The sequence below is a fragment of the Acinonyx jubatus genome, chromosome B3 (genome assembly GCF_027475565.1).
Source record: "Acinonyx jubatus isolate Ajub_Pintada_27869175 chromosome B3, VMU_Ajub_asm_v1.0, whole genome shotgun sequence".
In the NCBI taxonomy this organism is placed as follows: domain Eukaryota; kingdom Metazoa; phylum Chordata; class Mammalia; order Carnivora; family Felidae; genus Acinonyx; species Acinonyx jubatus.
The window spans coordinates 119523202-119545590 of NC_069386.1; the positions used below are offsets into that span (position 1 = coordinate 119523202).

At 46.4% G+C, this 22389-nt stretch overlaps 1 protein-coding gene and 2 long non-coding RNA genes across 16 annotated transcripts in view; 1 reads left to right on the top strand and 2 right to left on the bottom strand.

Annotated features, from left to right (window-relative positions):
• The window catches only part of LOC106974399 (uncharacterized), a 29067-nt gene extending 26810 nt beyond the window's left edge, over positions 1–2257 (bottom strand). For 7 of the 9 annotated variants that reach the window (XR_003422649.2, XR_008299561.1, XR_003422648.2 and 4 more), the window contains exon 1: positions 2108–2257. This is a non-coding gene — a long non-coding RNA (uncharacterized LOC106974399). Of the gene's footprint in view, positions 1–209; positions 308–2107 lie in introns of all 9 variants that reach the window. The other 2 variants (XR_008299559.1, XR_003422647.2) reach the window with 2 other exon arrangements.
• A 148-nt stretch (positions 2258–2405) lies between these two features.
• CIPC (CLOCK interacting pacemaker) lies at positions 2406–22274 on the top strand. Of its 6 annotated transcripts, none has more exons than XM_027066258.2 (4): positions 2406–2610; positions 8961–9150; positions 14878–15047; positions 18599–22274. In XM_027066258.2, the coding sequence occupies exons 2-4, from the start codon at positions 9015–9017 to the stop codon at positions 19490–19492; spliced, it is 1200 nt and encodes a 399-aa protein (XP_026922059.1). In that variant the 5' UTR covers positions 2406–2610; positions 8961–9014; the 3' UTR covers positions 19493–22274. The 6 variants fall into 6 exon arrangements, with proteins under 6 accessions (XP_026922059.1, XP_026922063.1, XP_053080752.1 ...); XM_027066261.2 differs by lacking the exon at positions 2406–2610 and adding an exon at positions 2645–3000; XM_053224776.1 differs by lacking the exon at positions 2406–2610 and adding an exon at positions 10700–10857 and having other exon boundaries at positions 9022–9150.
• On the bottom strand, positions 11301–14888 carry LOC128316085 (uncharacterized). The gene is made up of 2 exons (XR_008299562.1): positions 13782–14888; positions 11301–11396 (listed from the first exon to the last, which is right to left on the bottom strand). It is a non-coding gene; the product is annotated as an uncharacterized LOC128316085 (long non-coding RNA).
• Positions 22275–22389: the final 115 nt, after the last annotated feature.

A 22389-nucleotide genomic window follows, 5' to 3' on the forward strand; every position in this document is an offset into this window, starting at 1 on the left:
TGAAAATATCTTCAAATGAAACTCAGCACAAGGTTGACTCTTCATGGCATCCTTATAGGATGTGGGACTCAAAAGGCAAGCCCTCACGTGGACGGGGGAGTAACATCTTAATGAAGCAGTCTGGGTCAAAGTGCAGCCTCTGCCTCCAGACTGGCACTCTGTGACAGGAGAAAGGATAAGAAGCCAGTTTGTGAAGCCTTTGAGCATACCATTTAAGGGAGCAGGACTCCCCCTGCTGGCAGCAGTGGTGACAAAATGAGTCTTGAACTACAGCTGGCACTGAGGACTCCAATTGGAAAGGACTTTTCTGCAAGAAGAAACCGTGCTTTGAAACCCACTCTCTGTCCCAGGAACCTAAACTCACATTTAGGCTCACCTATCAGCAAAGATTAAAGAACTCATGGCACCAGAAAATTATCAACAAAGATGCTATAAACCCTGGTGAATTAACAAAGTCAGGCAATTTTTTTGCATTGGTCTGGCTATATAAAAATATTACCCATTTTCATGAACGGCTTATTTTGTATGACTATATAGAACAATACTCAATAAAAATTAAGTCTGTCAGTAAATTGGTCTAATTCATTTGGTTCCATTAGCAAACGTGTCTTTGAAGTTCAAGTCATTGATACAGCATGGATGTCTGCTCATAAGATAGGTAAAATCAGAGAAGTCTGGTTTACTTGCACCTTTGGAGGACTAAAATTATCCTCATGCTTTGGCTTATTTCATTTATTCTCTTTTGGCTGGTATGCCTTATGCCCTCATCTACTTCCATTATTGTAAATCCAACTGTTATCTGTCCTTCTTAAAGCTTTACCTCCTGCTCTCTTCCTCCTCTGACAACAAACAAAAAGCTGAGGGTTTTTTTTTCCTCCCTTGATTTTATTAATTAGATTCTATTCCAAATCCTTTGGCATTTATCACATTCTCATATAATTACAGCATGTCTTCCCCATATCAGATTCTAAGCTATCTGAAGACAAAGGATGTTTTATTCCGCCCCCAAAGAAGTAATATAGCTAATGGTTAAGATCTTGGACTTAGTAGTTTGTGTCATCATGAGCATAAACCTCAGTGCCCTCATCTATCAACTGCAAATACCAGCACCGACCTTATAAATTTGCAGAAGCATCATAAGAGAATGCATGTAAGGCTGGCTGGCTCTTAATTACTTGATAATTGTTAACTATTGTTTCCACTCCCTCCATCCTCTAAACAAAAGCTTTACATGCGATTATTATTTGTTGATGGGGCTTATGCTAACAAACATTCATATGTAAACATGCATTAGCATGAACTGTGTCTAGAGGACTAACGTGATTAACCATGACCTAGCAGCGCTTACAAAAAGGCTTGGATTACCAACACAGGGCGATTTCCCCGTCCCGGGATCTAGATCCGCGGCGCTGAATACAACTTTCTGTAATGCTGGCAATGTAGTATAATCTGCGCTGTCCAATGAGGTAGCCATTCGTTACATGTGGTCATTGACGGTTTGAAATGTGGCTAGCTTAATGTCCCCTAGTCATTAGTGGCTACCCTAGCGGACAGCTCTAGAACTTGCCTCCACCTGTCTCTTTAAATTCACCTGAGAAGGAATGTTTTTCTTTCTTTCGAGAATGATTTTTTTTTTCTAATCTAATTAGTAACCCTCACTGATGACGCAAGAGAACCGATCCCACCCCCCCACCCCCCCCTTTATCTTTTCTTTAGGTGTTACACGTGTGCTCATCGTGGCACTTCACCAAAAGCTGGCAGGAGAGCCTGTACCCATATACAACCCAGGAGCTCGGACAGTAGCACCAGACAAAGGGACTCAGACGTCAAATGACATGAAACCATCCAACAGAAATACTGATTGCGTCCCTGCCTCGTGGAGGCCTGTCTCTGGAGGTAGACTGGAACGCGAGCCAACCGCCGCGGCAGGCGTGGCAAAAACGTGAGCAGCTCGCGCGCGGGGCTCTCAGACACGCCTCCGCCGGGCCCAGACGTCTGCAAGGGTGGCAACCCCTCCTCCCACGCCTGACGCCACCGCCTCCGCCTCACGTGCACGTCACCCGGCGGGTCCCGGTCCCCAACCCTAAGGGTGTCCCCGCGTACACACCGAGAGAGCCAGTTCCCCCTGGCCAATCTCCACCGGCTCCCACAGGAGAATCACGCCACCTGCCGTCTGCTAGAAGCCCGCCCACCCGCCGCTCCTCCAAACCCCGCCTCAAAGCAGTACCCCCGCGGCTCCTCGTTCAAGGTCCCCTGTACAAGATGGCGGCGAACGCGCGGAATCAACCATAGAGACGCCCGCCTTCCTCGGAGAGCGCGCAGGCCTCTTAGGGACGTCCGCGGCCCTCGGAGAGGGGTGTCGGCCTCGCCTTCCGGCGGAGGGCCCTTCTAGGAGTACCGCCGACAGTCTCCATGGTGCCGGGTCCTCCGAGCCGAGTCACGTGGCTGGAGAATTCAGCCGAGGAGGCGCGGGGAGGAGAAATGGGCGGGAGGTGGAGGGGTAGCTTGAGACTGGGCGACGACGGGGTTGTCATGGAGCCGCGGGGCCGGGCTCGCGCATGCGCCACCTGACCCGCGGGTCCGGTCGTGGAGAGGCGACCTCGGCCCTAGGTGAGAGAGGGAGGGCTGGGCTCGGGGGCAGAGGGTTTGCGCGGGGAGCGTGGGGAAAGGAGGCAGGAGTAGGAGAGAGAGAAGGGGAGCGACGTAGGCAAGAGAGAGCACCCGGACTTTCAGGGGACTGGAGGGCCAAATGGTGGGAGCGGGAGGCGGTGCGGCTGTTCTGCTTATAGTTGGTGCTTTTGCTGCGAGGGGCGAAGCTGCGTGGGAGAGGGGATCGCAGGTGCCTAGAGGCTGTGTGTGGGGAGAGGGTTTGTGTGGGGAACGAGTTGGGTACGCACTCAGGAAGGGTGGGCCCCCGTCTAACCCTGCTGAGAGTCCGGGCAGCGGGCGGAGAGCGTGCAGGCCTGCAGAGCTGTGAGCAGAGGGGCAGGGAATGGGCAGGTGAGTGGGCGCGAGGCTGGTGAGCCGGTGAGAGTCCTGGGCCTCCAGTTTGCGGGTGGACACCGTGCCCGGCCCTGGGCCCGGGACGCAGGTGTGCTGTCACCCACTTGGCTGGTTATTTCCCCTGGGTGGCCAGCTCGCCAGGTATGGTGCCAGGGGGTGGGGAGGTAGAGGAGAAGGTGGGTGTTGCCAAGTAAGAAGTTAGTGGGTGGGTTTCGGGGAGCGCTGATCCAGGCCCAGGGCACAGGCCGCAGCCAGACTCCGTGTTATTGCCCAAGTCCTGGCAGTATGCATTGCCTGGGCGTTTGCCCTGGGAGCCTGGTGGTATGCCAGTCACAGCACAGTCCTAGGGTCTGCCCAGTTCTGCCCTGCTGAGCTGGCAGGCTGTTGGATGCCTGGAGGGTGCTCCTGCTGTCTGGCACAGATGCAGCGTGGGCTGGTGCGAATGGGGAGGTGGGCACTGTTACTGTGAACCCTTCTGGAAGCAGGGGATTTGGAGAAATTCTCTAATCTCATCTCCTCTTTGAAGGAGGAGATGGAGTGAGCCATATCTGGTTCCAAACAGAGGACATTGTATGGAATTGGGGTTCAGGATCTTTGACATAAATTTGCAGCCAAGTTGGAGAATGGAAATGGATGCCAAGGGGAAAATGAATATTTGAGGTTTAGGTTTTAGGTAGATGGGTCGGTCCCCCACAGCCCCCTGTTAAAACACATAGACATTTCCCCAGAATGGTATCTTTGGAGACCAAAAGAAAACAAACCTCAAAAGAAAAGCTAGTAATGTATTTATAATTCTAACTGGGATTACTCATGATTTTGGGGGTGGTAAGGTCTTGGTTTTCTATGGCCTTGTCCTTTTTTGTATTTAAGCCTCTGGGCTTTCACCTCACACCTCTGTCCATGCACGCATGCTATGCACGTGACACATTTTAAAGGGAACTTGAGCTCTTGGGAAAGTTGCCAGGTGTCTATAAAAGGAAAGACCCGAGAGCAGCATTTCAAATCCTTGTAAACATTGGGTCTCCTTTTTATCATAAGCCTAAATCGCCATAAAGATTGTTTGTGGATTAGACAACGTTTTAATTTGGTGGGTGGATTTATTCCTAAGGCTTCACCTTAGAATAAGGAAGTTGGGTCTGGAAGGTAGGTCTTGAGGTGACCACGGTGTTTGGAGATGCACAGTCTTGACCTTCATTCAAGCTGTTCAGGTATTTCAGTGACAGCTAAGCTGCTAGGCTGTCCGCAAGACTCAGCAGGATGGAAGATTTGTTGGAATGTTTTATTCTGTTGAGTACCTCACACATTAATGGGGGGGGGGGGGCTGAAGTTGCAAAGATGAAAAAAAACAACTCTTGAGGTTGAGGAGACAAATAACTAGACTCCAATGTAAGAAGTATAAAAATAGAAGTGCTATGGTGCACTTTAGTTAGAGTTTTACCTTATACCTATTTATATCAACTTATGTATTTTATCGATTCACTTTCCCTTATGAGTTTTATGTGTACTATTCTGTCTGGGAACTATTTGGATAATATGTTACATACGCAGTTACCAAAGGTTCGATTAGGGTCGATTCTGACAATCCGGGGAACTTAAGTTGGAGTCCGGCACGTGAGGATCTCAGATGTTTGTAAAGCAGCATTAGTGGTTTCCAGTCAGTGCCAGGAAGCAGGGGACGGCATGGTGGGTAAGGGCTTAGTAACCTATTTTTGACTGCTAGTCAGCTTATGAGCATCTGACTTTGTGGTAAAATAATATTGAGGAGGAAAAAGAATCTTAAGGTTTTCAGACTGCCATTTGCATGGCCCTGGGTTTGACAACAGCGGTAGTAAATGCCATCACTCTGTGTGCTTCTCTCCTGCCGAGGGCCTCGTGGTGCTGTGTATGAGTGGGTCTGTTGTTCACTGGCTAATTGATGTCCCTGGTGCCACTCTCAGGAAGGAAGTACGTTTCCTCGCAGAGAAGAGAGGTCAAGGTGGGATGATGTAACCTTTGATCGTCCATCCCGCTTGAACTTTCCTAAGACCCTAAGGCTTTCTGTTGCTTAAAAAGAACATTACTTAGGGCAGAAGCTTTCATACTTTTAGTCACTTTCACATCCAAAGTAGTCGATGGCTATTCTTTTTGTTTTTTTAAGTTTATTTGTTTATTTTGAGAGAGAGAGCAAAGTGCACACGTGTGCACAAACTGGAGAAGGGTAGGGGGGGCGGGGAGAGAGAAACCCAAGCAGTCCTAATGCTGTCAGCACTGAGCCCAACTCGGGGCTTGATCTCAGAGACCATGAGATCATGACCTGAGCTGAGATCAAGAGTTGGATGCTTAACCAACTGAGCCACCCCGGCACCCCTCAATTTGCTATTCTAAAGTGGATTATGCATTATTTCCAACGACCACTTATTCTCTAAGACTTAGTATTTTTGCATCTGTTCTCTTTTAACCTATTTCAGCATTTGTGTTTTGATTCCACAATTAGTATTGTCCTGCACATTTCCAATGAGCCAGAAAATTCCTATGTATCTTTTTTTTTTAATGTTTATTTTTGAGACAGAGACAGAGCATGAGCAGGGGAGGAACAGAGAGAGAGAGACACAGAATCCAAAGTAGGCTCCAGTCTCTAAGCTGTCAGCACAGAGCCCAATGCGGGGTTCGAACTAAAGAATCGGGAGATCATGACCTGAGCCGAAGTCAGACACTTAACCTACTGAGCCACCCAGGTGCCCCTCCTGTGTATCTTCTGTAGCTGTATTGGCTACACTTTAATAATAGTAGCAAGACATTTTTCATTGTCAAAAGGATTGTAGACTAAATTGGGATGCTTTATCTAAAATACCTGGGGTCACCTGGGTGGCTCAGTCATGGTCTCCTGGTCGTGGGACCAGGCCCCAAATTGGGCTCTGCACTGGGCATGGAACCTGCTTGGGATTCTCCCTCTTTCTGCTCCTAATCAGCTCTCGTGTGCGCCCTGTAATAATAAGTAAGAAAGTCAGACCTGAATAAGTGATTGCCCATCCACAAGCTATATCTACTTCCCTTTTGAATAAGCTTCCTATTCACTTTTGGATGGTATTATTTCAGGGAAAAGAAACTGCACATTTGTTGGGTTCCATACAAAAGGATCCTGATTTAATTAGAAATACAGTTTTACATTTTGGTTTACTTTTTAAACTGGATTATTCATGCTGTCAAATTTCATAGCCACCCAATAGAGACATTGCTTTGCAAGATGGTGCTATGCGAGATGGGGGGGGGAGGCATTGTTTATCTTTTACGTTCATAGGACTTGGGACCTGTGGAAGAGTGCTTGGTTTGACATGGGTTGAATGGGGAAGCCAGTCCCCTTACATGAGTTAGCTATGGTACAAAATAATTTTTACTTGTAGTTGTGTTTAAAATTCAGCCTCATTCAGGGGCGCCTGGATGGCTCAGTCGATTAAGAGTACTGACTCTTGATTTTGGTTCAGGTCACGATCTCAGGGTTTGTGAGATCTACCCCTTCACTGGGCTCCGAGCTGACAGCATAGAGCTTGCTTGGGATTCTCTCTCTCTCTCTGCCTCTCAGAGTCTCTTTCTCTCAAAAATAAATACATAAACTTAAAAACAATTTTTTTAAATAAAATTTAGTCTCATTCAGATTTGTTCCCTTCAGTCCACTCTGTATGCAAAAGTATGAGCAAGAGGGTTGCTCAAGGATGCTTGTAAATACCTTTGTTTTTAATTTTTATCCTGAATCGCTCCTCTGCTTTTTCACTAGATCCTCTGCTAGAGAAGCGTTCAGGCCTGGCGTTTCAGGGTATTCCAGATACGGTGCCCTTTGGCATGGAGCTTGTGTCTCTCTCCACTCAGAAGGGCAAATGGACTGTGAATTAAAACTTCACCAGGCATTGTTTCCATCTCTTTCATGCTGCAGTAACGAAATACCACAGACTGGGTACCTTTTAAACAACAAAGACGTATTTCTCACAGTTCTAGAGGCTCGAAGTCCAAGATCAGGGTGCCGGCACACTCAAGTGAGGGCCCTCTTCCGGGTCACAGTCTGTTTCACTGTCCTCGTGGTGGAAGGGGAAAGGGATCTCTCCGGAGCCTCCTTTATAATCCCATTCGTGAGTGTCCACCTTCATGATGTAAGCACCTCCCAAAGGCCCTGCCTCCTAATACCATCCTCTTTGGGGGTCAGAGTTGCAACATAGGAATTCTGGGGGGACACAAACATTCAGACCATAGCACCTCCCCAGTTTTCATTGTTATTGTCGTTTTCCCCATTCTCTTTATCCCTGAAGTATCCTTTGTGTATTCCTCTCATGCCATCCTCACCCCTGCCATTCTGTGGGGACTCGGGCGGCCTTGTTAAAATATCTGGAATGTTTCCAGCCTCTGCCAGACCTTTGAAGGGCTCGTTTGTCTCATTCTTTGCACTGGTAGCCAAGTTCTAGGTCTGCTGTGGACCAGGTGTGTGTCAGTGGGGCAAGTGTAGGCTTCTTCAGCTTTTCGGGGCTCCTACTTGTGCATGTGACAGCCCACCCGGCATCTCCACCTGGATGGCCCACAGCCACTACTCTATGTGACCAAGACTGGAACAGCCTAGCCACCCCACCCAATCTCTTTTGTGCTCTTCTTGGGCTGCTTAGCTTAGGAAGTGGTACCACCATCTACACCCCCAACATGCAGTCACCAAGCCCCAAGTCTTCCTCCTGCATACGTCTCCGGTCTGTTCGCTTCTCTCCATTTCCATTGCCACCACTTTAATCCACCTGGCTACCGGGGCAGTATCCGAATGACCTCAGCGCCTCTCTTGCCTCTCTCCACTTGAATCTCAGTTCAGCATCCAAAATGCTTTTAAGATGCTGACCTGATCATGGGTCATAAGGCACTGCCTGTCTGGCCCTCACCAATCCCTCGAGGCACAAGTGCATGGCCTTCAACCCTCCCCCCCTCCCCCCCCCCCCACCATTCACTGTGCTCTGGCCTCCCTGGCCTCTCAACTCTTTGAATGTGTCAGACTCTTTGCACCTTTAGGGCCTTCTCACTTCTACACCCCACCCAGCCCCCTTTCCCTGGCTTCTCCAGATCCTGGGCTACATGTCACTTCCTCAGGAAAGCCTTCTTTTGCCCAGTCCCCTCAGACTGTCAGCCCCTCCCTTTCATAGCTGTTATCAAATAGTAATTAAGTAATTGTGGGATTGGTTGATTAATGTCTGGCTGGCTATTTAGACCGCAAGCTCCAGGAAGGCAGAGACCATGTCTGTTCTATTCACTTTGTACTGGTCCTAGCCCAATGCCTGCTTCATAGTGGGCACCTGATAAGTATTTCTAAACGACTGAGTATAACTTAGCTGAGCCTCACCTTCCTTCTCTGTAAAATGGAATAGCAACCGAGGAGGACATTAACAGCAATAATGTCGTGTGTGGACTTGCGTAGAATCGAAGCACAGTTATATATGATCTTACTTTCGTGCAGAAAAGTTCTTGTATGTAGCTTGTATGAGGAGCTGTGTTTACTCTGTTTAGTACCTCACCCAAAGAAGTGAAAGGTTCATTGGAGCAACTGTGTTACGGGAGGTGGCAGCCCAGAGCCCGCCAGTGCACGCTGGGAAAGCAAGCCTTGTCCGAGGTGGGCATTACCTCTCCTCACTCCCTCAGAGAGCAGGGGGAGTTGCCCCTTCCAAAAAGCCTAATCAAGTGTGCCTTTGTTCGCAGTTTACAAAGCTTCCACTGAGTGTGGTTTGTGTGCCCTGAATTCGTAATGGAATTTGAGGGCAGGAGAGGACAGTGAACCTTCTTTTGGGTGGAAACCGTTCTAGTGTTTAGCAAACTTGAAGCCTTTGTAAGCTGAGACCTCTGGGAAAATTCAGAGGAAGTGGGCGAGGCCAGTGTTCTTTGCCCTTCCTTTCCTCACCGTTTGGATCACCTGTTTCAGCTCTCCAGGCAGTGTCTTCTTATGTAATTGTTGTGTCTCACAGGGCAATCCAGATGAAAGACAGGACTTGATGAATCCACTTCTAGCCCGGTAAAACATGGAGAGGAAAAACCCACCCAGAGAGAGCCCCAGAAGACTCTCGGCCAAACTGGGCAAAGGCACAGAGATGAAGAAAGTGGCTCGTCAGCACGGCATGGCAGCTGCTGAGTCAGATAAGGACTCTGGATTTTCAGGTTAAAAATACCTTATTCCTTCCACATTGTGATGAATGATTTGCCTGAAAAACGCCCTCCCTAGAACTCATTTGTGTGATAAAGGTGGGAAGCTTTCATGTACAAGATAAGTCTCTGATCTCTTAAAATGGTAATTCTGGTGCCACATGGTGGGCCACTTACCCAGCAGAGTCACTGGGGTTAGTTCTGAAGGAATGATCTGACATCTTTTTCCAGTGCAGACTCTCAACTTTAAACCTTACATTTCCAGCCGTTGCAAAGTTAGTGGGGAAAAAATATTTAAATACTGGTAATTCTGTTGTCTGAGCTCCTTTTTCATAGGAACAGCTACCTTGCTGGAAAAAAAGTACTGCTGCATGCTGTCTCCATGTAGCAAATGAAACAGGAGTATGTGATTTAAGACAGCTGTTTTTACTAAGAAAGTAATTTGCCGTGTTTAAAAACATTTCCCCGCCACAACCCATCCCCGCCAGTACCTGTGCGTTTGTATTTGGGCTTGGAGAGCCTCAGTTCCAAACTTGAGAATCTACTAGAGACAAGAAAGTAGAACGGTTTTCCTCATTAGTTTGTTTCAAACCTTATCTGAAAGGGCTAGCTGCATATGCAGTGCATCATTTAATTTTGTGCCCGGCACTTCTGTTTCCACATTTGAGTGTTTCAGTGACTTGAATACGGCTCTGGGGGCAACATTTTTGGTCCAGAGGATGCAGAGAGATGAGGCCAGGGGATTCTGGGTCAGCATCCTGAGAGCAGAGCCCTCCCTGAGAGGAAGATTTATGTTATCCAGCTTCACAGAGACTTATCAATCCATCTTGTTGATTTATTAATTTATAGTGAGAAATGCAGCTGTTAGGAAAATTAGAACTCTCTCATCCCTAGAGGGGTGTGTTTTCTGCCTGTAGGCATGCTGCACGAGAAGCCAAATTATAAATAGACAGTTGCTCAGAGAGGAACAGAGCACCAGCCGATCGAAGGACTAGAATAGGGACAGTCCAGTGAAGGGAGGGCCAGCTTATAGCCCTTTGGGTTTTTCTTCTCTCTCAGCATTGTTTCCCAAGCTTGACTCATCACAAGGCTCATCTGAGGTTCTTGTTAAAAATACCAGTCACCACCATCCAGGTATATACTGATTCCCCTGAGGTAATCAATTGCTGAAGGAATTTCATCAGTGTTATTTATTTAATTAACAGCATGCCTTCTCAGACTCACAAGGGAATCGGTGTACCTCCTGAGTAATGATAATGACGTTAATATTTATATAGAATTTACCATAGAAGTTCTATATAACCAATGGCTGGCCCTGATGAATAATGTTTGCCAGTTTCCATGATGTGTATACTCTCACCAGGACCAATTAATTTCAGGCTACTAATAAGATGTTACTGAATATGGGGATGGGAGGATTTGGGGAACTAGAAAAGATGTATACCACCAGTCCTTATGAGCTGGTAAGAACCAGCTGCAGCCCATCGCTGCATACATCACAGTTCACATACAATAAATCATAATAACTATCCTGTGAGAAAGTATTATGTTCCCCATTTTACAGATGAGGAAACTGAGGCATAGAAAGATTACATAATTTCCAGGATCATGCAACTGGTCAGTGGTAGAGCTGGATTTGAATCCAGGGACATGTGTTTCCAGAGGCCCTACCTTTCGACACCATTGCCCAGTATTCTGGAAAGCTCTGGTGAAATTCTTTAGGTCAGTGTCAGCCAAATCCACCTCATTTATCATTTATTCACTCAGTGATTGATTAGGAGTAGTCAGTGATGGGGAATACACTTTGGCTGGGATGCTCACAGTTGCGACACTGGAATGCAAATATTCTGTGTGGGGACTAAAATAAACCTACATTTGGTGTGACTAACACGCTGCTGTGTGATAAAGTTGTACTTCCATAGGACAGTCAGAAGGTTCCGTTGCTTTGGCATTCCATACATACTGAGCTTTAGCCAAAGCTGCCGATCAGGGAATGGGCTAAGCTTATGGTGGAAGTTTGGGTGGGCTCCTGAAAATGTGTGTAGTTCTGTTATCTGGATGGTAAGAATATTGTCCTGGATTAAGCTGAGGTTACTCCAGCCAGACTTCTGTTGGTTAGGATAATGTATGAGTTTGCTAGGACTGCCACAACAGAGTGTCATAAATTGGGCGGCTCAGAAAACAAATTTATTGTCTCACAGTTCTGGAGGGGAGAAGTCCAAGATCATGGTTCCTGGTGGACAGGGTTCATTTTCTCGGGGCTGTGAGAGAGGAAAAAAAAAAGAAAATACTGATCACCAGACCCCTCTCCTGGAGATTGTGATAGCAAGGGTCTGGGGGAGGGCCTTCAGGAAAGGTGGATTTTATTTTATTTTTTTACAAGTGTTTCTGGTGATTTCTGTGATCAGACTGGTTTGGGAAACATCGTAGGCCTAATACCTCTTACTTTTATTATCATGTTTGTTTTTCGTCCTTTTTTCTTACTGTGAATGTAATGCGTGCTCATTGAGGAAGCTTAGAAATTTAGGAACATGCGAAGAAGAAACATTCTCCATAATCCTATCACCTATTATTCCCAATATGTTGACATTTCAGGATACCGTTCGACAACCTCAACCTTGTCAGGCCGGTTGTTCGGTAGTATGTCCCAAAGTCTGGGGCATAGTTTTTCTGATAGTTTCCTTATTGTCTATGTAGAAGTGCTTTCAGAAGCATTGAGTTGTTCAGACACAAGATGATATTAAAAATAATCTAACTCATTATGCCCCCGAAAATGGCCCCAGTGGATGCCTCCGGCCCCTCCTGGGCCAGGTGCCAGTGAGTTAGTTCAAGGAGTTATTGTTCCAGTTACCTGGGAGTGTGATGTGATTTGTAAAACCAAGGTAGTTTTTCCCATTGTAATTACTTTTCCATATTTAATTATTCCCACTTTAGTTATTTCCCCAACTTTGTATTTTGAAAAACTTCACATCTACACAAAAGTGAGTGAATGTCACAAATGGCTTTCATTCAGATCCACTGAGTGATATCATTTTGCCATATTGCTCTCTCTGTACACAAGCACACCTCTTTATACACACACATAAATATATATATATAATATAATCTAAACGTGTATGTGTAAAAAATGTATTTATGTACTGAACTATTTGAAAGTAAGTCACAAACACTTGACCCTTTGTCCGTAACTACTTAAGTACAAATCTCCAAAAAGAATAACCTTCTGTATAATTATAATATCATTGTCATAACCGAGAATTTTCACCTTGATGTAGTTATTAATGAGCTATAGTCCATATTCAGATTTTCCCCATTGTCTCAATAATGTCCTTTGTTTGTCTTTTTGTGTATTTGTTGGTTTTGGATCCAGGATGCAGTTGAGGATTGGGCATTTCATTTAGTTGTCCTTTTTAGTCTTATGTAGTCTAGAACAGCTTTCTCATCTTGCCTTGCCTTTTTTTCCCTTCCCTTCTTTCCTTTGTTTTCTTTTTTAATCACAGTGACATTTTTTTCAAGTTTATTTTATTTATTTGAGAGAGAACATGAGCAGGGGAGTGGCAGAGAGAGAGGGAGTGGGAGAATCCCAAGCAGGCTCTCAGTGCAGAGCCTGACACGGGGTGCAAACCCATAAACTGTGAAATCATACCCTGAGCCAAAGTCGGACTCAACCAACTGAGTCACCCAGGCGCTACAATGACAGTGACATTTTTTAATGAGATAGCCTGTTGTTTTGTAGAATGTCTCACTCTCTGGATTTTTCTGGTGTTTTCCCCATTATTTGAATCAGGATAAACATTTCCTTTTTACCAGAGTACTACATTTTTTTTTTTTTAACGTTTATTTATTTTTGAGACAGAGACAGAGCATGAACGGGGGAGGGTCAGAGAGAGAGGGAGACACAGAATCTGAAACAGGCTCCAGGCTCTGAGCAGTCAGCACAGAGCCCGACGTGGGGCTCGAACTCACGGACTGTGAGATCGTGACCTGAGCCGAAGTCGGCCGCTTAACCGACTGAGCCACCCAGGCGCCCCCAGAGTACTACATTTTTGATGTTACATCCTTCCCATCGCAACACATGATGAGACTCCTAAATTTGTCTTATTCTTGATGAAGCCCTGGCTGATCACTTGTTTAAGGTAGTGTGTAAGCCTGTACCAGATTTCTCTATCATAAAAGTATCCTTTTCTCTTTGTAATTAGAACGTAATTTATGAGATGATACTTGGAGACTGTGTGACTCTGCTGTTTCCCCAAAACTCTTGACCAGTGGTTTTTGCAACCACCACTGATTATCCTTAGCTGAATCAGTTACTACATTTGTGGCTTAAAAAGTGTGATCTGATTTTATCGTTCCTTGTACATTTTATTAGCTGACACTCTTCTGTAAAGAAGAGTTTGTCCTCCTTTTTTGAGTATCGCTATAGATACATGGAATTCTTTTGTAATTTAGTCTGTCAATCCTATATGATTGTTCTTTTTGATACTCAAATTGTCCCAAGTTTGGCCAGTGGAAGCTCCTTCTTGATAGTTCCTGTGTCTTTTTGACTTGACCGCATTTATGTTTGAACACTTCCTTGCTTTTGGGGACAATAAGACGTCCAGGCTCATCTTGTACTTTTTACTGCCAAAGACTTGAATTGAACTCACCTGTGACATTTAGAAACCAAGATCCATCCACTAGGTATGCATTTTGCTTCTGAGGTCCTTTGTTTCTGGCCATGGTTCTTAACTAGAGGCACACGTTTGGATTACTTGTGCTTTGTGAAAATCCACTTCCTGGGCACCAGATAAATCAGTTCAGCAGATTGAGGGGAGGACCCCGACATCTGTAAATTCTAAAAAGCATCATGAGAGATTCTGATTAAATGCAAGTGTTGACAGTTACACACATTTAAATTATAGTCACATTTCGGTCCTGCCTCATCCAAATTACTCTGAGATTCTTGATGAGCATTTAGTGTATTCCCAGACTCCTCACTAGCAGGGTTATAGCAATCTCTTGGTTTACTCTAGCAGGTAGCTAATTAAGTCTTTTTTGTATGGATTTCCCGTAGGGCAGCCTTATCTTCTTTACCGTAGAGAGCAGTGTCTATCACCAGTTGTGCAGGGTCCCTAGGAGGCACACTCAGCATGCATTTAGGACACCCACAAGAGAGGTGCTTAACTGGGTGGAGGTGGGTAACAAAGACACATTTCAAATTTCAGCTCTGATGAGCTTACCCAGAAGTGTACAATTAGAAAACTTAGGATGGAGCTGTTTACATTTCAGCATGGATGTAAGTTTGGAGGTTTACAGGTTCATTTTGTTTTTATTATCGTAACTCTATTTTGTGGTGCCCAGAGCCTCTAAAGGTCTTAATCCTGCCCCAGGTCACGCATGTACTCCATTCCCCTTTCAGCAACAGATTCTTGAAGGTAATGCTCTCACTCTGAAGCCTTCAACCCATTTCTCCTGTGGTGGTGATGGTTACTTTCACATACACCCTAACTGATGCAAGCTCTGGTCTGTAACAGAGTTAGAAAGGAAGCCTGCTGTCCTAGGGCAGGGATTCTTAATCTTTGGGGATAGGAGGGATTCCACTGAGAATACAATGAAAGCTAAAGACCCATTCAGAAAAATTCACAAAAACTTCTATCACAAATGTTCTATTCCATTTCAAGAAGTCTGTTGACTCCTTGGAAGGTCTGCTTAAGAGCCCCTCGCCTAGATCCTAAGTGAACTGACCACTCTTCTGCCCACCAGATGGGAGCTCAGAATGTCTGAGCTCGGCAGAGCAGATGGAATCCGAGGACATGCTGAGCGCCTTAGGCTGGGGCCGGGAAGACAGGCCAAGGCAGAACTCCAAGACTGCAGGCAGTGCCTTCCCTGCACTGTCCCCGATGGTTGTCATGAAGAACGTGCTGGTCAAACAGGTGAGGGGGACTACTATCTCCTGCCGTCTCTGCACGGGAATGTTCCCGAGCTTCTTGCGTGCCCTGCCTCTCCCTATCTGCCCAGGAGAGATTTTAGAAGTAGACCGCCAGTGCTACACCGATGCACACTTCTGTCCTGGGAGACGATGTTTCCTTTCAACTACTGACAGTGTTTTCCGCAGGACCACAGCAGTCATGACACGTGTTTCCCATCTTCCAGACAGCAGACCTACTTCATTTCTATATTCCTAGTTTGTCCAAAAGGACCCTAGCTTTCTTTAGTCACAGATAAAGGAATCAAGCAGAAATGTCGTCACTTTCTTAATGTTTTATTTATTTTTGAGACAGAGAGAGACAGAGCATGAGCGGCATGAGAGAGAGGGAGACACAGAATCTGAAGCAGGCTCCAGGCTCCGAGCTGTCAGCACAGAGCCCGACGCGGGGCTCGAACCCACAGACTGTGAGATCATGACCTGAGCCGAAGTCGGACGCTCAACCGACTGAGCCACCCAGGCACCCCTGTTGTCACTTTCCTGGTGCATTCTAACGTTTGACAGAAGTGAGGGTAGCAACAAAAGAATCTCTTTTTAATTTGAATTGCCCCTGGATTGAGGAATGAAAGGTGTATTTATTTGTTTGAGAAGTAGAGGCGATTTCCATGTTCTCCCAAAGCCATGTCATTAGTGAGAAAGCAGCTCTTTGGTTTGGGTATGGCCATCCCAGCAGCCTCCACACAGCATTGTTGTGGCATTGAAAAATACCCTGCTTTGGGCTTTATTATATAACTATGCATATTGTGTGATTATTGTCTGGATATGAAAGAAGAGAAGATTTAGATGACAATGTAAGCTAAGACCCAGTGTTTGAAACAGAGAATTCAATCATGTGAATTTTGTTAAAAAACATTTAACCTTACCCTCCTTTGCTCTAAAACATACCAGTTCTCGCATGGGTCCATTCATTGATGAGGCTGCTTGAAACTAGTGACGTTTGAAATCTGGCTTTGTGTTGTGGACCTTCCCACCTTAGGCAGAAGAACATGGCTAGAGCCTCACAGGAAACCCTAAGATCTTAACTGTTTACATAGTAGTTGTTACAGAGGAACACAAACTGATTTTCAACAAGGCAACCTAGTGACTCTGGGAAAAGAATTTGAAGATTTTTACTTGGCAGATCGTATCTCAGCTGGAAGCATAGTTCCCCTTACTGAAATGAAGAGAGAAAATGAAGACATGACACGGAGCCCAAATGAGACTGTCCAGGCCCCACCAGTGCCGCCTGCTTCTCAGGGCTTCCTTTCTCCGGGGCTCTTTTTCTCCCTGCCTTCCTCTCTTGTTCCCTTAGCTCTTTCTGGTGTGTCTGTGTTTATACGCCTTCTTTGTTGTAGGCGAGGCTGGCAGCTCCCGGAGTTGAGAACAGCCCACGGGTGAGGAGTGAGTAGGCTTTTCCGGCAGAGCTGCATTCTTCAGGACAAAGACCTCCGGGAAGGCTGCTGGGCTGGATCAGGAGATTGGAGGCCCAGGGGGCAGGCTGACCTAGTGGAGTAGTCTAGGAGTTTTGTTTTGTTGTTTTTTCGTACGTGCTAGAATCTGGCACATTCCAAAATTAAAATAATTATACGCTTAAAAAAAAAATCTCCTCATATTGTGTAATGTCTTGATTGTTGCTGCTTGCTTTTAGGTATTTTTCTTTTGAGGGTCTGATTCCATTTCTGCCGCTTGCCCATGTGATCTTGCACGTAATTACTCAACCACCGTGGACTTCAGTTTGCTCATCTTTAACGTGGAGGCTTTATGTGAAATGTGCTGAGATCCTATCCAAGCTGAAAATCTTGTCCTGTGTTTCCTCAGATGATTTCAACGTGAATAATACATTGTAAAATCTAAGAATGAGGACAAATGAGCTAAGTATCTAGTAGGGCAGTGGGCATACAGCAGCGGTAAGAGCCATCCACTGAAATCATCTTGGGAAAGCAATGAGTTAGATCTTGTCTGGATCCATTTGCCTTGTGGGGCTATTCTTAGGGCACGAGTGACTAGTGGGATAGCCTGAAGTTTTGCTTCTGACTGGGCTAGGCTGACCTCTACTTCAGAAGACCCCTAATTTTGGATCTCTGACAGGGAAGTGTGGCTGCTGGGCCTAGCATTGCTTACACATACTCCCGGCTATGTTTGAACACCAAGTGGGCCCCAGAATGGGCTCTCCGGGTAATCCTAGCCTTTGTACAAATGAACTATAGTTGAATTTGGCCTCAAGTTCCTAGCCAGGCATCCAAGAAGCTGAAACGTGTGCAAAATGGTGGGCAGATGTGGGAAGACAGTCCATAGCTTTCTTCAGATAACTCAAATGACCCCACCAGGGATAAGAACCTTTGTCGGGTTCTCTCTCTTCCTAGCCACGTCACCACTCCTATCTTTGGGACCAAGTTGGAAGTAGACTGGCTTTTGAATATTAGAGACAAGTAGCCATGCCCTTCTTTAATAGGCTTCCATCCGGATCAGTACTTGAAGAATAAAAGTGTATGATTGAGGAGTAACAACGAAAGCAGAGTAGAGAATGGTTAGGCTGGGTTTTAGAGTCAGACCCAGGATGGAATCCTAGCTCCGTCACTTAGTAGCTTGGAGGCTTAAAGCAAGCCGTTTCCACTTTCTGAGCTTCCATTTCTTATTTATGAAAGGAGACAGTAAGGACCACATGGGTTCTTAGGGACAGTAAATGGAAGCACCCCCAGAAACCATCACACACAGTGCCAACCCCTAGTAAGTACCAGGTAAGCACTGTTCGCTTGAGTGGCTTTCTGGTTGCTGGGGCATCACTGACTTCAAAAACAGGGGCCCTGACAACGTGTAACTTTCTAATCAAAAGTCGGTTTCAGGGGGCGCCTGGGTGGCTCAGTCGGTTGGGCGTCCGACTTCAGCTCAGGTCACGATCTCACGGTCCGGGAGTTCGAGCCCCGCGTCGGGCTCTGGGCTGACGGCTCAGAGCCTGGAGCCTGCTTCCGATTCTGTGTCTCCCTCTCTCTCTGCCCCTCCCCCGTTCATGCTCTGTCTCTCTCTGTCCCAAAAATAAATAAACGTTAAAAAAAAAAAAAGTTAAAAAAAAAAGTCGGTTTCAGGTAGAAGAGGTTCCAGGTATAACCAAATGAAGACAGACTTTGGCCTGAAGACACATTTGTAGGCTTGAGACTAGCACACTTCAGCTTACGCCAGGCAGTTGTACTTGCCCATATTATAATTGCCTCAGTTGTGACCTTAACCATGTCATGGCTTCACCTACCTACAATTTCTTTTTCTCAGTGATAGCACTTGAATAAAAACCGGTATTTCCTTCAGTGTTCCCGTAAGTAGGCTTAAAAAACAACAGCCCAATGATAGCAGACTCAGATGGATTTTCCAGCCACTTTTCCGGTCGGGTTCTCTAGAAGGGCTGCCCCCCCACCCCCCCACGTGAGGAAGCCCTGTAGTTGAAATTACAAGCATCCGGCAGAAGGCGGCAGCCCCTCTCCTTTCGGCGGGTCACAGTAGCGTGCCGTTCTTTTCCTTTGTTTTCAGGGCGGCAGCTCGTCCCAGCTCCAGTCGTGGACCGTCCAGCCCTCCTTCGAAGTGATCTCGGCTCAGCCACAGCTGCTGTTCCTCCATCCGCCCGCGCCCGCTCCCGTCAGCCCATGTCACGCCGGCGAGAAAAAGTCGGACTCCAGGAACTACTTGCCCATTCTAAATTCTTACACCAAAATAGCCCCCCACCCGGGCAAAAGGGGCCTTTCCCTCAGCCCGGAAGAAAGAAGGGAAAACGGGGTGCAGAAGAAAGTCTGCACGGAGAGACTTGGGCCGAGCTTGTCTTCCAGTGAGCCCACCAAGCCTGGTGCCGCGCCACCCGGGCCCCCCGCGCCGGCACCCCCAGATGCCAAGCTCGCCGCAGACTCTGCCCCGCAGGGTGTGCCCTCCCTGGTGGCAGGCGGGAGCCCACAGACTCTTCAGCCCGTGTCCAGCAGCCACGTGGCCAAAGCCCCCAGCCTGACCTTTGCCTCCCCCGCCAGCCCCGTCTGCGCGTCAGACAGCACTCTGCATGGCCTGGAGAGCAGCTCCCCGCTGTCGCCGCTGTCAGCCAGCTACGGCTCGCCTCTGTGGGCCGCGGAGCACCTGTGCCGCAGCCCCGACCTCTTCGCGGAGCAGCGGCGGAGCAAGCACAGGCGCTTCCAGAATACCCTGGTGGTCCTGCACAAGTCCGGTCTGCTGGAGATCACTCTGAAAACCAAGGAGTTGATTCGTCAGAACCAGGCGACTCAGGCGGAGCTAGACCAGCTGAAGGAGCAGACCCAGCTGTTTATAGAGGCCACCAAGAGCAGGGCTCCTCAGGCCTGGGCCAAGCTGCAGGCATCGTTAACATCGGGCTCTAGTCGTGCCGGCAGCGACCCAGAAGCGTTCTCTGACCACCCAGACATGTAACACAGGAGGCGTATTTCCCTGTTACTTGAGCGGTTCTTTTTAACTCTTGCGGTTTCTACTCCTGTTTCCCAGAGCTTATGTAAGAGCTTTTCCTTCTAAACTTAAACCGTTTGGCAGTTCACTTACGAAGCCACATGCCAGGACCTCGCTGTCTTAACCTGTGGTCTGTGCACAGTTCACACACGTCTCCCTTCTTCTGAGGACCTCAGATGCGGAGTGTCCTCAAGTCCCCCTTAACTTAGCCTGCAGGCTGGTAGATGGGTCACGGGGCAAAGCAGGCGAGCTGGTTGTGTGGGGCTCTTCTGGCTGCCACCTCCCACCATCCCACTCACTCACTGTGATCAAGGGCACAGTGACAGGGATGAGTCCACAGAGTGACATCTGTCAAAACAGGGAGTAGGTGACATAAGGATCCCTTTGTGGATCTCCTCATGGATATCTTATGCACAGAGAAAAATACGAGGTGTGCTCATGTTCCACGAGGCATCGTGCCATTTGGGTGAAAACTAAAATGCCATGGGCACAGGATGGGCCGAGGATGTAGGCGCTTAATCATGTGAAGCTTTGTCTTCCTCAACTGGAAAGTCAAGGGGAGAGAAGGGTAGCACCATTGAACTCTTACACTTTAGTTCCAAGCCAGATTTCTCTTCACTTAAACTGGTAGGCAAAATACTTCAGATTTTTAAAGTATGGAATAGATTCGGTACCATCTGGAATTATAATTGCTGAATTGCTTTTTTTTTTCTTTCTTTTTTTTTTTTTTTTTTTTTTGACTTAGACTCTGAAGAAAGTAGACATGGCCAGCATCTCTTGATTGGGAGCTGGAAGATTCTGGAAATTTGTGCTTCCCCCACCCCCTCTTTTGAAACAGTGCAACCTGTTGTATGTATGAAAATCTCCAAGGTAGCTTTGTGGTTCCTAAGAATGGATGTAAGTTAACCCCTCTGCTGCCACTTTTTTTTTTTCCTTTTGTTTTTGTCAAACAGGAAAGAAATGATTACCGAGCTTGGTAAACTTTGAATTAAAACCATCCTGAGGTCATGACACAGAAGTCCCCAAAATATTGGAGACCATTCTTCGTACCGATTTTATTTTCATACCCAAAGTTTTCGTTTGTCGCCTGTCACAGTGACATGGAGCGATGTGGGGCGGAGTCTTCTGTGTTGCCTACATGCATTAGATATCGGCAGCAAAGCCAGAGGTGTGGTGTTGGTTATTTGAAGTTCATCTAGAAATGGAGGGTGTGATAAGAATTTCCAGATGATCCCGATTCTTTCGGCTTCGTGCTAAAGGTAAATGGGATTTCTAAGTAGTAGCATTTCAGACTTTTTATCCTTTCATCTAAAAATGTTGAAAAATCTTGAAATTTTGAAATTTCAAATCTTGAAATTTGAAATGTTGAAAAATCATCTTGAAAAATCTATGTACAAATTATCTTAAGAAGAAGTTCTGTATGACCAGCTTCGTCTTTTCTGCACCAAAATGTTCTTGAAGTTTTACCAAGGCCAGAAGCTAATGCTCAGATTTACCTGGTAGTTGTTAACTGTAACATAGTTTTGAAATGACAAGACTTCAGATTGCCCACACTTTGTTGTCCACCATGTATGATTTACATACGGCTGACCAATTTAGAAATAGCTTGGTAAAATCTCTACACTCTCCTGATCCAGTGCAGAATTACTACCTGCCATTTACTTTCTGAAAAAGAGTTTCAAAATCCCAGCAAATGTGTCTTTAAGCAGACCCTCGGCTCCTTTGAATATTCTCCTCTTGGCCCACTCCCTTTGCCTCCCCTGAATCTGTGCTGCTACGACAGCCCTGCTCTGCGCACCATGCTAGGAAGCTTCCTTTTTGGCAGAATATGTTGGCAGCAAAGCTAGAGAGACAGGTGGATTCAGAAAAGCCTGGGCACCAGTCATGAGTCTTACTGAGTGTCAAAAATCTGAACATACTTGCTGAGAACCAAATTTATTCCGTCAGAAAAACCCTCTGTGGAGCTATAAGCCTCTTGGACTCTTCTTCCTAGATCAGGGTTTGCATTTCCCTTCCTGTTATGGTAAAAGATGATGAGAGCCATCATCGATCTGCACAGCTGAGTGGCAGGGCGAAGCAGCACCTCCCCGGCTCTTCTCTGATCGTGTGACTTAGTGTTGGAAGTCGCTCTAGGCTGTTAGCATGGGTGTTCCTTCCCTCGTGGAGCTGTAAGCAGATGAAGCCAAATAGGGAAGCTAGTTCTTGGAAGAAGAAGTCCGTTGAGGCTCCCAGACGTTTGGGGCCAGAAGCCAGATCGGCAAATGGAGGAACCTCGGAGTAGACCAGAAAGATCTCCATTGGTTGCACACGGCTGTAAGTAGGAATGGTCTTAGAGAGCATGCTTTGATCTGGTATGAACTACTGTGGCAGGGCTGCTGGCTTCTGAAGGCGAGAAGCAATTCTTAGTTCAGACCAACCCTTAAAGAGAACTTTTGGCAGATTTTTTGGCCGTGTTGAAACACATCTAGAAAAAGCTGCTGGTTGAATTGGCTATGGGAATGGAGTTTAATAACATTTGTAATTTATTACAGTCGTTGCTTTTTATTGATTATAGTATTGTCTGACTTTACTATGAGTCCTTCAACAGAAAAGTAACCCTTGTGCATATATTGAAGTGTTTTTCCTGCTATGAATTCTTTAGGGTAGAGATTTACTTACCAAATGTGAATTCTTTTGAGGAGGTATGAAGTTTTGTAGAAATCGACTGTGAAATGTCAGAGAAAAATAAAAGTCACTTACTTGAAAACTATCCGGCCTTTTTGCTTTATAACTGCTTAAAAAATACTAAGCGAAATCTAGAGTAAGTACATTTGACCCTTGAATAACATGGGTTTGAACTGACCCGCTTACCCACGGATTTCTTT